Here is an 18,117-nt window from a genome sequence, read left to right as displayed (position 1 = left end):
TACACAGACCAGAACAATAGCTTGCTCTAGATAAATACTGAGGACAGCAGAAACAGGTTTTAGCTTTAGTCTTCTGCAACTGAGGAAATGTCTTTCCAAAGGTATTTTAAAGTACCAGTAAAAGTCCAATGAATACTTCTCCCCTGTTTATGATATTTTAATCCATAAAATATTAATATTGCTTTTGGGAAGTAAACCTAACCCTACGCTTTTATAAAATAGGAATCACTATTAATTCCACTAAGCAGAGGAGGAAGAAGCTATCTATGTATGCTCTTCAAAATTTGAAACCAGTTTTGACCATTTGATTAAGAGCAATCTCAGTAACTGTTGCTCCAATTGAAATTAATATATAAAGCACTTAAAATGGGGCCTGGCACAGAATATGTGCTTAATAAATTTTACCTGTTGTCGTTACTATTACTGCTGTTATTATTATAACATTGCTGTCGTTATTATAACTGTAATTATTGGATGTATTGTTACAGAAGATTACTTCAGACTTTCATGAGATTCAGGAACTTGAGGATGATCTGTTGTTCAACTTTAATTTTTTTTAACGGAAGAATTGTTTTAATATGTTTTTTAAATGTTAAGAGATTTAAATTTTAACCTTTGATAGTTTCTACAGAAAATGTTTAGAATAGATTGCAGGAGCATGACTGAAGATTTTTGTTGAATATTTCACACATTCTTCATCCCTAAATGACCTTTTGGCACATTTGTAGGAATCGTCAGTTGGAAGGTATCTCGGTGGTAGCACAGCAATTTCATGAAACCTTAGAACCACTGAACGAGTGGCTTACAACCATAGAAAAGAGGCTGGTGAATTGTGAACCCATAGGAACCCAAGCATCTAAACTTGAGGAACAAATTGCACAGCACAAAGTAAGATATAAATCACACATTAACGAGGTTCAGTTTTTATTGTGTGGTTTTGTGACATAAATTTGAGTTATGTACTATTGTTTTGTTTAATTGCAAACTAAATCCATTTCACATGTCATGCTTTAGTTTTATTTATGTTTTCATTTTTATTTGTCCATTCTTTTTGTTTTTCTTCTTTATTTTTTTAAACTTTGCTTAGGCCTTAGAAGATGACATCATCAATCACAATAAACATTTACACCAGGCTGTTAGCATTGGCCAGTCCTTAAAGGTTTTGAGCTCCAGGGAGGATAAAGATATGGTGCAGAGTAAATTAGACTTCTCTCAAGTATGGTACATTGAGATTCAAGAGAAAAGTCACAGCAGGTCTGAGCTCCTCCAGCAGGCCTTATGTAATGCTAAGATTTTTGGGGAAGATGAAGTTGAACTGATGAACTGGCTGAATGAAGTGCATGACAAACTGAGCAAGCTCTCAGTCCAGGATTACAGCACTGAGGGCCTATGGAAGCAGCAGTCTGAACTTCGGGTATTTTGATTTATTTTATTTTATCTTATTTTTTCATTTCAATTGTCATTATTTCTTAGTCCTTATTTCTGTGCAAGTTTATCTTTATGATGATTTCGATGAATTGCTGTAGTCAAAAAAGGACTCTTTATGCAGATTACTTTTAATGAAGTCATTTTAAAGAAAAGAGTGACTCTATCCAATTAGCTGGATATTTCACTTTTCATTTTGTTATTTTATTGTTGTATACAAAGACCTGTATTAACCAGTACTTCAGTACATCCACAAAGCCCATTTTCATAGGGCCCTAAGTATGTTCTGAAAAGGAATATGCTGTGAATTATGGTAGATGAACATGGGACATGGGGCACAGTGGTGAAAAGAAGAGGTCTAAACATGGGAACAGTAAGAACATTTGAAAATGTGAGATATTTACTCAAACATGTCTCTGTGAAATCTAATTAAAGTTCTCTGAGATTAACTAATGTTAATGCTAACTTAAATGTTTTTCCCCCACATAAAAATGGTACCTGTGTTTTCAGGTTCTGCAAGAGGACATCTTACTCAGAAAACAAAATGTAGATCAGGCTTTACTAAATGGTTTAGAACTACTTAAACAAACCACAGGTGAGATATCTTTCAAATCAAATCATCATGTGGTCAGCATTTTATATTGTTTTCAAAATATTTTAGGGATGGGAAAAAACCAAAACACTTTATAATTTTTGGTCCATTCCAAGATTTCATTCTGGAGAATGCTTTGAAGACCAATCAAGGGGGTGGTTAGGATATGATCTCACTTTTTTCTCATGATCTCACTTGAGTTCTTGATGGAAGTTGTGTGTATTACTCATAACATAAAGCACTTTGGCACGGGAGCTCATCAGAGAAGCCCAGGACAGAGTCACATTACTTTTCCACTTGTGGAAGGCAGATGAATATGTAGGTTGTAGATAATTTCTTTTTAAGATAGATTGCATTGCAGTGACACACAGTATGGCTATGTGCATGGCTATACATGGGCTTCATTTCTTCATGTCTGAATCACTAAGAAAACTGATACATAGTTTAGTATCTAGATGAGATTTTTAGGACAACTCAGGGAAACTAGTTTTAGTGATTCCTTTGGCCATAGGAATTTCACTATACCTATATGTAGTTCAGCAATATGTGTATGTTGGGGGCAAGTACCATTCATTATGTATTGAAGAAATTAAATGTAGAATCAAGAGCCTTGAGCTAGAAGTCTGAAGCCCAGGACACAATTTTTCTGTGTGTCAAAAAATGAGGTAGAGGCAAATAAAGATCGTTGGAATAGTGCAGATAAGTAATGATGAGTAACTAAGAGCAGTGAGGCTAAGTATCTTGCCCAAAGTAACCCAGCTTTTAAGCCATGCATGAAGTCAGTATTTGAACTCAAGAAGTTTTTAACCCCTCTTCTTTGAAAACAAAGTCTCATACAGATAGATACAAAAGTACTGCTTTCCACATAGCTAAAGACACTTAGCCTTTTCCAGTTTCTGCATTTGTATTTTCAGAGTGATTTAGATTTGCCAGAAATCTTGGGAAAGATTAAAATTTAGAAAAGGGCTTCTCTTGAGTAAGATTGTCTTTAGAAAAATGTCTCCTTTTGTTCTGTAGAAATTTCATCAGTGTTCCATAATATCTGAAGAAACCCTCATAAGAAATAACGTGACTTTGAAATTTTAGGTGATGAAGTTTTAATAATTCAAGATAAATTGGAAGCCATTAAAGCAAGGTACAAAGACATTACTAAATTGAGCACTGATGTGGCCAAGACTCTGGAACAGGCGCTGCAGCTTGCAAGGCGGCTGCACTTCACACACGAAGAGCTGTGTACCTGGCTGGACAAAGTGGAGATGGAATTACTTTCATATGAAACTCAGGTTCTGAAAGGAGAAGAAGCAAGTCAAGCACAAATGAGACAAAAGGTAAGCTCTGATTTCCGCATTTTGGATTAGTCTTTTATCTTTTAGGCAGTCTTATTCACACAAAAATAAAATTATATTTGTCTTATGTCATTACATATGCTGAAGGATGCCTTGGTGGGTGGAGACCCAATAGAAATTGGCAGCAGATCAACTGTTTAAAGTTTTAGGAGCCCAGAGATGAAAACAGTATATTATAATTGTTGCAAGAGTCTTATATTTGGGAGTATAGTTTATTACCCAAGGGACAGAATGATGAAAACAGGAAAATGATCATTGTTTCAGAGACACACATAATTTGGTTGGAATACCAATATTTCTATAAGATAACATGGGGTGGGTTTTCTAATTATATATATAATATATATTATATATATTATATATATAATTCTATTATATATAATTCTATAATAATAATATATATTATTCTCTATATAATTCTATTTTATATATACTGCATGGTAATCATTCCTCTTTTCCAAGATATCAGCCTCTGTTTTTATTATCCTTGAAGTATGATCACATGTGGGTGAAAGGGAGTTGGTGAGGTCAGGCTCACTGAGCCTGTAATGATTCTACTGTCATGATTTAAAGCCAGTTTGTCATCATTTTGAGGGTCACTTAATTCTGGCTTGGAATATCCTCTTCATTTTACTTTTCTGTTACCTGATTACTTAGAGGTTCCCAGAAAGCAAAGAATCATTCATGTTAACTTGCTTGTTTTGCTTCTGAAATTTTAAATATTTATATTAAATTTCAAAGATAAAATCTTGCCGTGTCGACAAATGAATTGTTCTTTGAACTTCTCAGGAAACATTTTTCTTTTTGCAAAATAGCTTCAGATAAAAAAGGTTTATTTAACTCAATTGAAACTAAGGGAGGGGGGGAGTGGAGTGGGGCAAAGCATCACATTATTCGCCTGCAAAGGACTTGAGCTCCAAGAACAGTTAAAGGAAAAGTCTGTTGAAGCTCTCAAGTGTTACTTATTTGTATGTTTTCAGGAACTGAAAAAGGAAGCTAAGAACAACAAAGCCTTACTGGACTCCCTTAATGAAGTGAGCAGTGCTTTGCTGGAACTGGTACCGTGGAGGGCAAGAGAAGGACTTGAGAAAATGGTAGCTGAGGACAATGAGCGCTACCGATTAGTGAGCGACACCATCACTCAGAAGGTGGAGGAGATCGATGCTGCCATTCTGCGATCACAGCAGGTAGGGAAAAATGGTTTGTTGTTCAGGCAATAAATTTTCTCCAGCTGTTCCCAGAGCCTTTACCTGAACAAAGATGCCTGTTAATACTGTTTCCATTCATTTGCTGTGCTTCCAAAATGAAAGGGTGGATTTGAAAAGAAGTTGACTGGGCTTCTTCAATGTCTGAGCACCAGGGCAAGGCTAATCTGTACATTGTTCACAGCGTTCTGCCTCATTGTTTCACAGATTTATCCTTACCAAGTCAGATACTGCAAAGATCAGCCCAGCTTTCCAAACAAAATGCTTTTGTCTACACATATGCATATTGCTGATATTAATTTTTATGTATTGACTAAGTCTAATCTGTATGTGAGTAAATACTGTGAATTGTTATGTAAGTCAGTATTAACTTCATTTACAGAAAGCTGGGGCAAAGAGAATGTTTTCTTTTTAAAAAGGAAGCAGTTTTGTTGGTAATGTGAAGTTTTTTTCTGAAGATGACAGAAGGGGGAAAAGATGATAGGTTCCAATTTGTCTATAACTCCTGCAGAATGTATACTCCAAGAGTTTTATAAGCATTCAGCCCTTAGCCACAGCTCCCTGGGAAGACTGTGGGCAATGAGTGGGGTCCTGGAAATAGAAGTTTGTAATACATGTGTTGATTAACTTTAGCTGAAATTTCTGTGAATATTTATATTAAGTCATCAGAGTTACTACAAAGTTTATGTGTGGGGGTAGTACGATATTGCACTGTACTTTAGAGCAGAGCTTGTGATGGTGTACGACTAAGCTTTTACTAGTATGAGCCAAAAGCAAGAGGCATAGATCAAGCTGATTCTGTGGGAGCATCCAAAATTAATTTTCTAATGTTGCCATAGAAATAGAATTTATAGTTAGTTCTAAAGCATAATGTTCCGCTCCTCATTTTAGTGCTGTGCTCTGGGATCACAACAGCTGATGAAATGCAGTGATAGCAAAAGCCCTGGCTAAGAAATTTTTGTGAAGGAGGGCATTCATGCTTGAGGAATGTATTTGTGTGACTCTTTTTAAACAGAGGAGTTTGTATGCCTCATTATTATAGGAAAATGAGGGTGTTTATTTGTGAAGTTTATTCAACTATTGAAAATTATATTTTTTTCACTGAAATGTATTTGAACGTTTCTGAACTGGCACTGAAGGCTTCTCTAAACAGCAAGAAAATTATTCCGTACTCTTGGGAGTAAGAATTTCTTGAGAAGTTGGCTATGCTTGGCTGGTTCAGTAAAGTGAGACAGTAATAAGGGCACAGTCACAGATTGAGTTTTCATTGGTTAGTAATCTCTGATATGTGCCAAGGTCATTAACTGTGGCCAGGTTCTTCAAGGTTTTGCATATGTTTTCCAAAGGCATGGGGGAAAGTAAGTCAGCGTAAGTCTTCCGGAATCCTTTAGGAAAATAATGATTTTTTTTTTTCTGATAGAAGCAGTCCTTATTTAAAATTTCAAGATTTTGTCAAAGAATATAGAAAAATTCATGAAAGAAAGCATATGTAAGCAATTTGGTCTGTATCCTTCCAGTCTTCCTCTTGAAAGAGAAGGAGAATTTATATAATAAAATCCTTTTGAAAGAGAAAGACAATAGATTACACATCTTAATGCCACTAATATCTTCTGGTTGTTCATGTGTGTATTTTTATCTCCATTTCTTTGAAATACCTGCAAGTCTGTCCAATGAAAATACCTCCAATAAGGCTACATAGACGCACAGATGTTTAGAGCTGTGAGGAACATGCCCAGCATGCATGGGGTAAAGTGACTTGCATGTGGTCTCACAAGCAGTAAGTGGCAGAGTAGCAACTAAAATTTAATCCATATCTCATTCTCCCTCAGTGCTGTGCCTCCTCATAAATTATATACAGAGAAAAACCCTCAAGGGTGGGTAACCATTGTTTTCTAAACTTCTTCAATAATCTGAAGGTTCCGTTATTACAACAAAGTGGAGGTATCTAATGAGAATATCTCCAGCTATAAAGACTGTGGAGGATGAGAATACAACACTAAAAGGATCATAAAACATTACCGTGTAGGGAAACGTAAGAATAGAGTAGTAGGTACCTGTCTTCCTGGTGTGGCAGAGATTTTGCACTTAAAAGATAAGTTTCTAAACTCATAATTTTCAAGTTTATAAAGGAGCTAATATATCCCTGGAATATTTTATAAGGTTGCCTACTTATAGATGTTTGGAATTAGGACCAGAGTACAGTTTGATAAAAATGTTTGTTTTCTGTTTTACCCAATAACTACATCCATGAAATATAAAAAGAAGTGATGAAAAAAAGCATATCTTTAGACCTGGACATTAGCCACATATTTTGAACTATCTGTTTTACATTGTTTAAACAAATTACCATTCTGAGTCTCTTCTCCATATGAAACAGGGACACGATATGACCTGAGCTCATCTTTTTAGACACACCTTTAGTCATATGCAATTTGTTTTATTAACAGTGACTCTTCCCCCAGACCCCTGCCCCCAGCCTACCAACAGCCACATGTGATGGGATAAGGACATGTGTCTTGAATAATACTTCACAATTTTAAAATTTGTAGATTTAATGATTTGTCCCAGTTAAATCAGGGAGAGTTAAATTAGATTTTCAATGACTAGGTGTTCTGTTTTCTGAGCAGAAATATCTCTTAAGATACTTCATATTTTTTCCCAGTTTTAAGGTTGCATATATACAGATATACCTCCTTTATAATGTCAACCTGCTTTTTGAAATTTAACAAAAGCATAAGCACTTTGTGAACTGTCAAGTCACAATCACAGAATGTATTGACTTCTAAACATCAGCATGGAAGATGTCAAGAAAAACATGGAAAAGACTTAAAAGTTTGAAGGGAGAACAGAAGGGAACATACAGATACCTTCTCATTAGCACATACTTTGTAACCACTTTGTATAAATTTAGGTTTTTAAAAAGTTTTGATTTGACAGGTTTAGATTTTCTTGTTAATCCTATATCACAATAACAGTTTTGAAAAGATACGCTATTGAACTTTCATAACATAGGTGTGAAGGCCCTATTTGTTTTTATCTGAGAAATAATTGAAAAACCTCAGTAATGGGTGAATGAGTAAGAACTTGTACATTCACTGATACCACCCACCAGTCCCCCAAATCTGACTCTCTAGATTTGCGGGCATTGATATTCTAAAAAGGGTATTATTTTTTAAAGTAGTTGGGCCCATTCATTACTTTTAGGAAGAATCTGAATGGGACAAGGCAGCTTAGTAAATAATGATGTTGAGCTGAACTGCCTCCCTTTTACAATACGTGCCATTATCTGAGTTATAAACTGTACGTATTTTTGCATTTTAAACCTATACAGAGTAGCATATCTTTGTTGCTTTCTTTCTACAAGCTTTGTGGAAATGGAGAAAGGCACTTGTGCTTGAAAAATGTACAGACTTGGGTTCTGAATTCAGACTACCTTGATTCTTTAAGCCTCAGAGCAATTCATCATCCTTTGCTTCTTATAATGTACAACTGTCAGTAGTTGCTAAAATATGTATATCTTACCGGGTCTGGGAATCCCAAGCTTTCTTCAGCAGTTCTAATTGCTTGGCTTATGTAAGTGGGCCCCATAATAACCCTGTTAGAAAGGCCCTTGGATTGGTGGTTTGGGTGCAGTTAATGCAAACAACTCATTAGGTCATTAGGAATCAGCCTGGAGAAAAATATCACCTGTTTATTTCTTTTAAAGGACCAGAAGGAAACATCTCCTACGGAAATGAGATTTGTTTAGACCCTCCAGGTGTTGTGGATGGGAAAATATGGGCTGTGTTATAAATAATGAGAAGCAAAGTGGAAGGAAATGCTAATCAAAAGAAAGTGATAAGATCCCCAGTAAGGGGAAGGGAGTAAAAAGGATGTCCTTGAGGTTAAGGTTTGCTTATCATTTTGCCTTAAACCTCTATTAAAACCTATTATGTATTGACCGTTGTGATATTTGGCAGTCCGGAAGTCAGACCACCTTCGTTAGAGTCTCAGGCTCAGCATTTACTACCTGAGTAGTCTTTGGTAAGTTAGTTAACTTCCCTTTACCTCATTTTTTTAGGCTGGAAATGGAGTTAATGGTAATACATGATACAGCTGTCAGGATTAAAGGAGGTATTGCATGTTAAGCACTTAGAACAATGTGCTCAGTAGGATGCTGACTGTTACTGTTTTAGAGAGTGTTTTTCAGGCATATTTAGATGTAGCTACTTAAAATGTCTTCACTAACTTTTAGAAAATTCCTGAAATGCTAATTCAACTATAAACAGAAGTTACAGTAGCTAGAGTTGGTGGTTCGGCTCCTCCGATGCTATTAAAGTATTTCCCCAAATACAATTATGGATGCCAAGATTATCAACATTTTATGTTAAGTCAAATTTTACTACTTGTATGAGTAGTAAACAAATTTACTAAAATTTGGCCTAGTGTATTTCTCTCCATGTTGCTTACATGTAAAGTGAGCCATGTTTATGGTCCATTAGAAATATACATGTTAACCAGTCATTTGAGTGAGTCATAGACATAAAATGTCTCGCCTTACTATAAATTACTTAATGTAGATCCTGTAGCTACTCCCTTTGTTGCTTAACAATATTCGATAATTTAATTTTAAAAGTTTCTCAAATGACAGGTGGGAAATATCTGTTTGAAGTCTTTTTTTTTTTTCCTTAGCAGAGCAAATGTTTGACTTGATCAAAGAAACATTGTTTGGATTTCAGCTTTCCTTTTTTGGCAGCTTAGATGGTAACACCATACTGTTTATTGCTGGAAAGTTTTTTTTTTTTTTTTTTAAATAGGGGAGACATAGTGTTAAACTAATATTAATATTTCACAGCCTGACTGTCTTTATGAGAACACTCATTTAAATACTGTCAGGCTGAACACAAACAAGAGGGGTGGGGTGTTACTTTATTTTTTTTTTTTCAGGAACCAGTAGAAGAAAAAAATTTATAACTGTTAAATTTTATTCAGATATCTTGCAGTATTTACACTCAGGTAGAAAGGACTGAACTGTTTTTCTCAGTCTTATATTCTTTAAGTGAATCACATAATCAATTTTTACCTATAGCTTTATTATATATGCCTTGAAAAGTAAGTATCCACAGAAGACTCTTTCACTTCTTTTTCATGGGGATTCTTTCTCCACACCTGAAGCTGCTGAATTAGTTGATGAAATGTTTTTCTTTTGTTTTCATATTGATCAATAATTGCTCATGAATAACTTCATTTGAAATTAAATAATATCACAGAAATTATTGAACCAGCTTAAGATAGATTATTTTAAGTGGTTTCTTGGTTTCCTTATAATTACAGAAAGTCTACCTATAAGCTTGATGATATTAAATTTTCAATATCAAAAAATAAATTATACCCCACGTTGATGAAGTTATAGCAAAACACTGCTTGTGGGAGTGTACATTAGCACATTCCACCTGAAGGGCAAATTAGGCAGTATTATATCGAAGAGAGAAAACACAAATAGGAACTTATAGGTGAGACGTTACCCACAGAGTTGTTTTTCTTTCTTTTAAAATTTTTTTTATTTAATATATTTTCTTTTAATTTTTAATTTTGATGGACACATAGTAGATGTGTATATTTATGAGGTACATAAGTTATTTTGATACAGGCATACAATGTCTTATTAAAATTAAACTTGTTTTAAGATAATTCTAAGTTCACCTGCAGCTGTAGAAACAATACAGAGAGATCCCATTGTATCCTCTACTCAGTTTTCCCCAGTGGTAACATCTTTATAGTAAAATATCACAAGCAGCATATTGACATTGATACAGTCAAGATACAGAATATTCCCCTCACCATAAGAATCCTTCATGCTGCTTTGTGAGCCATACCCATTCCATCCCACCCTACCCTCCCTAACTTCTGTCAACCACAAAGCTATTCTCCATTTCTATAATGTTATTTCAAGAATGTTCAAGTATTTTTTCAGTCACAATCTCTTTCTCTTCTCCTTCTGGGACTCTGATAACATGAATATTAGGACTTTTGTTGTAGTTCCACAGGTACCTGCAGTTCTGATTATTTTTTAAGTTATTTTCTATTATTCAGTTTGGGTAATTTCCATTTCTATTTCTAAATGGTAATTTCTTTTCCTTCACTGATTCTTTCTTCTGTCGCCTTCGTTGAGCTCATCCACTGAGATTTTTATTTCAGTCATATTTTTCAGTTCTACGTTTTCATTTGGTTCTTCTTTATACTGTATATTCTTTTTCTTTGCTGAGATGTTCTGTGTTGTTGATGAAGCCTTCATTTGTTTCAACTATGAACATTCAGAAGTACTCATTGAAGCATTTTTATCATGGCTGCTTTAAAATCATTGTCAGATAATTCTAACATGTCTGCCTTCTGGGTATTGGCATCTATTTGATTATCTTCTTTAATTCAGTTTGAGATTTTCCTGGCTCTTATATGATGTTATGAGTGTTAGAGCTTAAGCTTTCTGTTTTAGCTGCCTTCCTCTTACCACTCTGGCAGAGGTGGGGGTGCTACCAGGTGAAGGTAGAAGTCCAGGTTCCCAATTCAACCTCTGTTGACACCTAGGAGATGGCTCGTCATTTCTGCTGGGTGGGAGTGGGAGTTCCAACTCCCTATGTGGTCTCTACTGGTACCACAGTGCAGGTGGCTGTGATGGTGACACACTGAGTGATGATGAAGATCCTGACTCTCCACTAGGCCTTCTCTGATATCACCCCAGAGGAGTGGAGGGAGGCGCAGTTCGTTACTGCTTAGTACGGGTGGAAGCCCAGCCTCCCCACATGGTCTCAACTGACACGATAATCTGGGGATGAAAATTCTGGCTTCCTACTTGGCATTCTCTAACATCTCCCGGCAAGATTGTTGGGGACCTTGTCATGGCATTGCAAGGATAGAAGTGTAGGCCCCCCATTTGTCCTTTCTTGGCATGAGTGTGAGTGGAGCAACCATTTTTTCTGTAGTGTTTGGTTGGAATAGAGTGGTTATTGTTTAAAAGTTGTCTGTTTTGCTAGACTACTCCTTTCCTGGTCCTTTGGCTAGAGAGAGCAGGCTTGTTTTGGGACTTTGTACCCATTAGTGTTGTGTGGTTGCCAGTTTCTCCAGTATTTAGTCTTAGATATGTGAGGCAAAAAGAAAATCCCAGAGAACTCACCACTGTGTTCTTCCTTGTGGCCCAAGGTCCATGGTAGTTCTGTCCTCTTCTCTCCCCTTTGTGGAATCTTCTTATGTATGTTTTATATATAATGCCTGGGATTTGTAGGTGTACTTATCATGAGGAACAAAGAAAAGCTAATGTACTCCATCTTCCCATGAGTTGGCATAGTGTTGCAGAGTTCTTAAAGTATGAATTTTAAAAAATCTAGTTTCTTATCTCCACCCATCTTTCTCCCCACCTACCTGTTTTCCCACCTCATCTGGATTTCCAGATTCCTTTGAAAAGTTAGAAGATCTGGCAGTACTGGACTTGAATAGCCAAAATGTTCATTCCTCATTAATTCTTCCAACTGAGGTCATTTCAGTGATCATTTATGGTTGGTACTGTGGTGTCACAGGCCCATTTTATTCATGGGAGGCATTGGGGTTTATCCGATGGAAGACATTGAAAATGTTCGTGCTCTTTGACTTGATAGTCACTTCTAGGAATCTACACTAAGGAACTAATTAGAGATGCCAACAGAAATTTATATACAAATATATTCATTATAGGGTTGTTTGTATAATAACAAAAATGCAGAAAGCTTAAATGAAAATCCAGGTATGCTAGAATATGATGGTATTATTTGAAAATCACATTTAAAGGAGTATGACATGGGAAATGTTCATAGTAAATGAAAAAGCAGGATATAAAGCTGTTTATACAGTGTCATCCCAGACATTTTTTTACAAATCTTTCTCTCTTGATTTGTGGAAGAAAATTCACTACAATACCAGCAGTGTTAACTCTAGGTTTTAATTTTCTTCTGTATGTTTTTCTCTGCTTTATGAATTTGTACTGTGCTTATAAATTACTGTTTTAATTACTGTTATGATCAGGAAAATAACATTTCTTAAAATATTTAAGAATGCTCTTAAAAATGTTTTCTGCCATTATTAAATGAGATGCTTAAAAATTATACGTGAATCATTTAGGGGTATACTCTGCATATATAGAGATGTATATTTACACATGCATTGATAAACATAATAGTATAATAAATAAATGGGATATTCTATTCTTTTTGCTAGGAACTATGTACTTTGATAGCAGAATGTTAGTTGCATATCATAGGAGTTGAAGTGATGGGTGAAATGATTAAAAGATGGTACCTGGCTGTTGGCTTTCATAACTGTTACATTTGGACAGTACTCCTAAGGTGCAAATTATTAAGACTGCCTGAAAAGAAGGCAATAGTGCTAGCTGTCCTAAAATCATTAATGCAGTGCTATAAATCCAACATATTTTAAGAGCTTGTGTTTAATCACTCTGTGGAAAGTTCTCCTTTCTTTAAAATTTAGTCATTATCACGAATTATTTTAGGATGTCATGAGGAGACAAGCTCGGATTTTCCACTTGTGTAATAAGGATATTTCAAAGAACTGTAGATAGGTATTTTCTGGCACCAGGAACAGGAACGTGCTGACCTAATTATTTATCTTTTGTTTAGTTTGACCAAGCAGCTGATGCTGAGTTATCTTGGATTACTGAAACAGAAAAAAAATTGATGTCTCTGGGTGACATCAGGCTTGAGCAAGACCAGACTTCTGCTCAGCTTCAAGTTCAAAAGGTGAAGAAATACATTTCCAATTGCCATATAAATTATTTGCTGATGTGCTCCAACTCTATAAAATGTGCTTGTATGATTTACTTTTTAAGACCCCTCTAGTATAATGTGGTATTTTTAACTACTTAGCCTAATTGTTTTCATTTTAGTCATACAATTTCTTGTTTTATTTTTTGTCTTTATTTTGGTAAATCACAGACATTCACCATGGAGATTTTGAGACACAAGGATATTATTGATGAACTTGTTAAATCTGGGCATAAAATCATGACCACATGCAGTGAAGAGGAAAAGCAATCAATGAAGGTATAATCTTGTCTGTGGACTGGTAGTGGGACTCTTGAAAAAACAGCAGGTGTTGAGCTTTCAGTCCTAGAAAAACACTTCTCCGTTATCCACAGCTGCCATTTAAGCAGCAAAAGTAATTAGTTTAAATAAGGCATTTTTCAAGTTTATAGAATAACAGTGAAAGGAATGTTTCTTAAGAGAATCACTATGAGGACAATCTTTTTGAATAGGCACAAAGGCTATTAAGGTTTGAGACCTTGGTTAACTGGCACGCATTAAGCATTCAGTTAGTGTTAGCTGTATTATTACCATTATTGTCAGTATAAATTATTGTTTTTTATATGTATCAACTACTGTTTATTTGCTTCAGAGACATTTGGGCCTCTTAATAAAAACCAAAATATGTGGCTCTCTCTAATGCTGAAATCCATTTTGTATAAAGTTACAGTAAGCTATATAGGGAAAATATGATCTGAGTAATTAAGGAAGCATTCAGCTTGTGTAGTTTTAATTATCCTTTAATTTGGCAGAAAACCAGCCACAAATAAAAATGTTCAATTCATATTCAGACATCTAAGCAGCCTGAGGAAATTGATGTATATTCATGCTTCTGGTAGGAAAGATATCCCATGCATGGCAAAAAAAATAGGAATCTATATGCCTAAAATCATATTTTAAAGAGTATGCATTGCTTTTAAGGTAGACCACAGATAAAATAATAGAATGCACAATGTAATGTTATGCACTCTTTTATTTATTTATACTCTACAATGGCAATTTGCTTGTTTATAATTGAATCTTTATTATTTTTGTAAAGACTCTGGTGTGAAAAATACAGATTGTTATGAAATAATTTCTTTCTTATTCTGTGGTTTATTGGGTTATGATTGTGCTTTATCTTCTGCTATTAGTTTTTGCTATGAGTTTATACCATAATCTAGATCACTGACTACCCCGTTAAATCCGTGTATAGCACAATGGCAAATGTTCTGCTTTGATTCCTCTCTTTCTCTTTCTCTTTCTCTTTCTCTTTCTCTTTCTCTTTCTCTTTCTCTTTCTCTTTCTCTCTCTCTCTCTCTCCCTCTCTCTCTATATATATACACACACATATATATACACACATATATACATATATATGTGTGTATATATATATAGAATTAATTTTGTTAACTAAAAATTTTGACAATTTCATTTGCAAAAGGTAGTCTTTATTTTTTTTCTGGAAAATATATGTTGCCAGAATCATATGGGACTTGTTTTCTAATCTTGAAGCCACTGTAAGAATGACTGGAGAATTGTGCGTATTGTTTTTGGAGATCTCAGTGTCTTATTCATAAAAACTTGAGGCACTTTAATTTAAAGTGAACTTTTGTACATATAAACCATTAAAATCTGAATAGCTTTTACTAATGTATTCATTTAACATATATTTGTCAAATGTCCACTCTGTCCAGGTGTACTGTGCTGGACAGAGCACTCTGGAGTGTGTGTGCTTGTTGGCCTGACCAGTTAAACATTTCATCCTTTTATTTTCTAGAAAAAACTGGACAAGGTACTGAAGAACTATGATACCATCTGCCAGATTAATTCAGAAAGGTATCTGCAGCTGGAACGGGCACAGTCCCTGGTTAACCAATTCTGGGAAACATATGAAGAACTTTGGCCATGGCTGACAGAAACACAATCAGTCATCTCTCAGCTTCCCGCCCCAGCCCTTGAATATGAAACTCTAAGGCAGCAGCAGGAAGAACATCGGGTAAGCCTGGTGTGAAAGAGAGTATTGTATTCCCCATTAAAAGAGAATCATGATTTTTATGGTGGTTTTTAGTACAGTTAAACACTTACATGATTAAGGCATTTTAGAATATCGTGTTCTGGTCTGTGTAATTTGCTTACCTCATAATTGCTTCTTATACAGGGTTATAGTGAGAAGACTCATGTGGATAGACTTATTGTATATGTCATTAATTACATCACAACTTTTATAAAATATGCAGTACAAATCATCTAGATAGAAAAAAATTCCCATTTAAAAATGTTATAGAAATAAGCTTTTGAAGTGCTTTCAATTTACACACATTGAATTGTTTTAAATTTATACATTTAGAATGTAAATGCAGAGTGGAAATATATGGGAGAACCATTATACAGACAAGGCCATTGAGTTTGGAGAAAATGTGTGATATAATGAATGTGTCAAAATAGCAATATTATGAAAGCTATGAAAAGGAAAAATGATGAAGTATAAAGACAGATTATTTTGTTCACCTTATGTACATGGAACTCCTTTGAAGTTCTTGTTCCTGTAAGTGTAAATGGGTAAAGTAGGAGGAGCACATTTACAACTACAGTTACATCACAATAAATGATGAAGTATAAAGACAGATTATTTTGTTCACCTTATGTACATGGAACTCCTTTGAAGTTCTTGTTCCTGTAAGTGTAAATGGGTAAAGTAGGAGGAGCACATTTACAACTACAGTTACATCACATTTTAAACATGCATGAAATGGCACTTAAAGCCCTCTTTTCAGCAGTCACTTAATTGTTAATATGGCTTAAAATTTTGTAAGGGTTTATGTGAGAGAGCATTCCAGACTGTCAGAAAAAAACTAGATTTCTTGCTATTTATGGACTTGTGAACCTAGTTGCTCTTCCAGATCTGTACAGAATGTACTCTGAGACTAATCATGCTGTGCATGTGTGTGTGTGTATGCACATGAGGGGGTGTGTGTGTGTGTGTGTGTGTGTGTGTGTACACACACCTGTGCCCAAGAGAGAAGGAGGGAGAGAGAGAGAGAGGGAAAGAGAGAAAGGGAGGGAAAAGTGCAGTTCAGGGTTTATTACATCATTGTTTGGAATATGTGACATCTTGTTAATCTTGTTTGTTTATCTGTTTAATGAATTGGCATTGAAGACTATACTGAAGTATTTATTTAAAAGAGAGTTTTAGAGACCACACTTTAACTTTATTTAATATAGAACGGGAATCTTATGGAGTTCTATCTAAATGATTCAGCAGGAGGAAGACAAGTATGTAGAATTCAATTTTTGTATAAAGATTTATTTGTGGCAGAAATCTGATATCTACTCACTGAATTATTTTAAATAAAAAATGTTTCATGGATTTCTATGCTGAGGTGATTTGACTAGCCACATTTTTAGCATAGCATCAAATAGTATGGAAAGGCTCATTATTGAGCTTAAATTTTAAAAATTGAGTTTTTTGCCTTTTTGCATAATCTTTAAGCTCTCAAAACAAATTTGTGATTGTCTATATAAAGGGAGGTACAAAACTTTATAGCCACATCTTCAGATTGTTTAAACTAAAAGCTTTTCTGTTGCAGAATATTTGTAGCCTCCTAGGATGACATTTCTTCTCCAGCTCTACAGCATCTTCTCCATGTATTTTGGGGGAAAATTAGTTCATTCTAGCCAGAAATGAAAAATGGCTCCAAGGGCCATGTTACCACATGATAGATATCTTAAAGTCACACCGGATAGCTCCAGCATGACTGGACTCCTATGACAGCATGTGCCAAGAATCATTTTGTCACATATAAGGCAAAAGGCATCTCCTTTTGGGCCCTTTTCTGATGCACACACATACCTGAGTAGATGGCTGGTAGGTGTTCTCTTGCCTGTCATGGAATGGTTTAAGAACGGTTTAAAAAAGGCTCCTCAGCCAGGCGCAGTGGCTCATGCCTGTAATCCCAGCACTTTGGGAGGCCAAGGCAGGTGGATCACCTGAGGTCGGGAGTTTGAGACCAGCCTGACCAACGTGGAGAAACCCTGCCTCTACTAAAAATACAAAATTAGTCGGATGTGGTGACTCAAACGCCTGTAATCCCAGCACTTTGGGAGGCCAAGGTAGGCGGATCACCTGAGGTCAGGAATTCAAGACCAGCCTGACCAACATGGAGAAACCCTATCTCTACTAAAAATACAAAATTAGCTGGGCGTGGTGGTGCATGCCTATAATCCCAGCTACTTGGGATGCTGAAGCAGGAGAATCGCTTGAACCCGGGAGGTGGAGGTTGTGGTGAGCCAAGATCGCGCCATGGCACTCCAGCCTGGGCAACAAGAGCAAAACTCTGTCTTAAAAAAAAAAAAAAGGCTCCTCTCACTACTTGCCAAGCCAAGTTGCCTTATAGTGGTGCTATACAGGTGAGATCTACCTAGACTCAAAGGAACTCAAGAAATATCAGCAGAGATGTAGCATTTTATTTGAGAGTCTCTTGATAACTCTTGAGTGAAAGCTTGTTTTCCAAGCATTCCTGAAAGAACATTGACAGGAGAACGTATGTAACATCTTCAGTTTTCCTGTTCCATGAGATTATCTATAGCTGATATACCATCACCACCTCCATTCGGTAAAGCAGCATGAAGATATCTAATTATGCAAAATAAAAATAAAACCTTGGTCTGGGACACCCAGGAGCTAGATTGCAAACATGGCCCTCCCACATTCTTATGTGCAGCATGCTACATTAGACTCTTCC

At 35.6% G+C, this 18,117-nt stretch overlaps 1 protein-coding gene across 22 annotated transcripts in view; it reads left to right on the top strand.

The window, feature by feature from the left end:
* Nucleotides 1-18,117, top strand: part of DST (dystonin) — a 481,968-nt gene that overhangs the window by 409,633 nt on the left and 54,218 nt on the right. For 19 of the 22 annotated variants that reach the window (XM_054493134.2, XM_063666280.1, XM_054493142.2 and 16 more), the window contains 8 exons: nucleotides 729-888; nucleotides 1,088-1,414; nucleotides 1,936-2,020; nucleotides 3,104-3,345; nucleotides 4,344-4,550; nucleotides 13,211-13,330; nucleotides 13,526-13,633; nucleotides 15,153-15,371. In XM_054493134.2, coding sequence (XP_054349109.2) covers nucleotides 729-888; nucleotides 1,088-1,414; nucleotides 1,936-2,020; nucleotides 3,104-3,345; nucleotides 4,344-4,550; nucleotides 13,211-13,330; nucleotides 13,526-13,633; nucleotides 15,153-15,371 — 1,468 coding nt within the window. The remainder of the gene's footprint in view (nucleotides 1-728; nucleotides 889-1,087; nucleotides 1,415-1,935; nucleotides 2,021-3,103; nucleotides 3,346-4,343; nucleotides 4,551-13,210; nucleotides 13,331-13,525; nucleotides 13,634-15,152; nucleotides 15,372-18,117) is intronic. The other 3 variants (XM_063666284.1, XM_054493139.2, XM_054493133.2) reach the window with 1 other exon arrangement.

This window comes from Pongo pygmaeus, chromosome 5 (assembly GCF_028885625.2).
Source record: "Pongo pygmaeus isolate AG05252 chromosome 5, NHGRI_mPonPyg2-v2.0_pri, whole genome shotgun sequence".
NCBI classification, from domain to species: Eukaryota; Metazoa; Chordata; class Mammalia; order Primates; family Hominidae; genus Pongo; species Pongo pygmaeus.
This window is presented reverse-complemented; position numbering and strand designations above follow the sequence as displayed.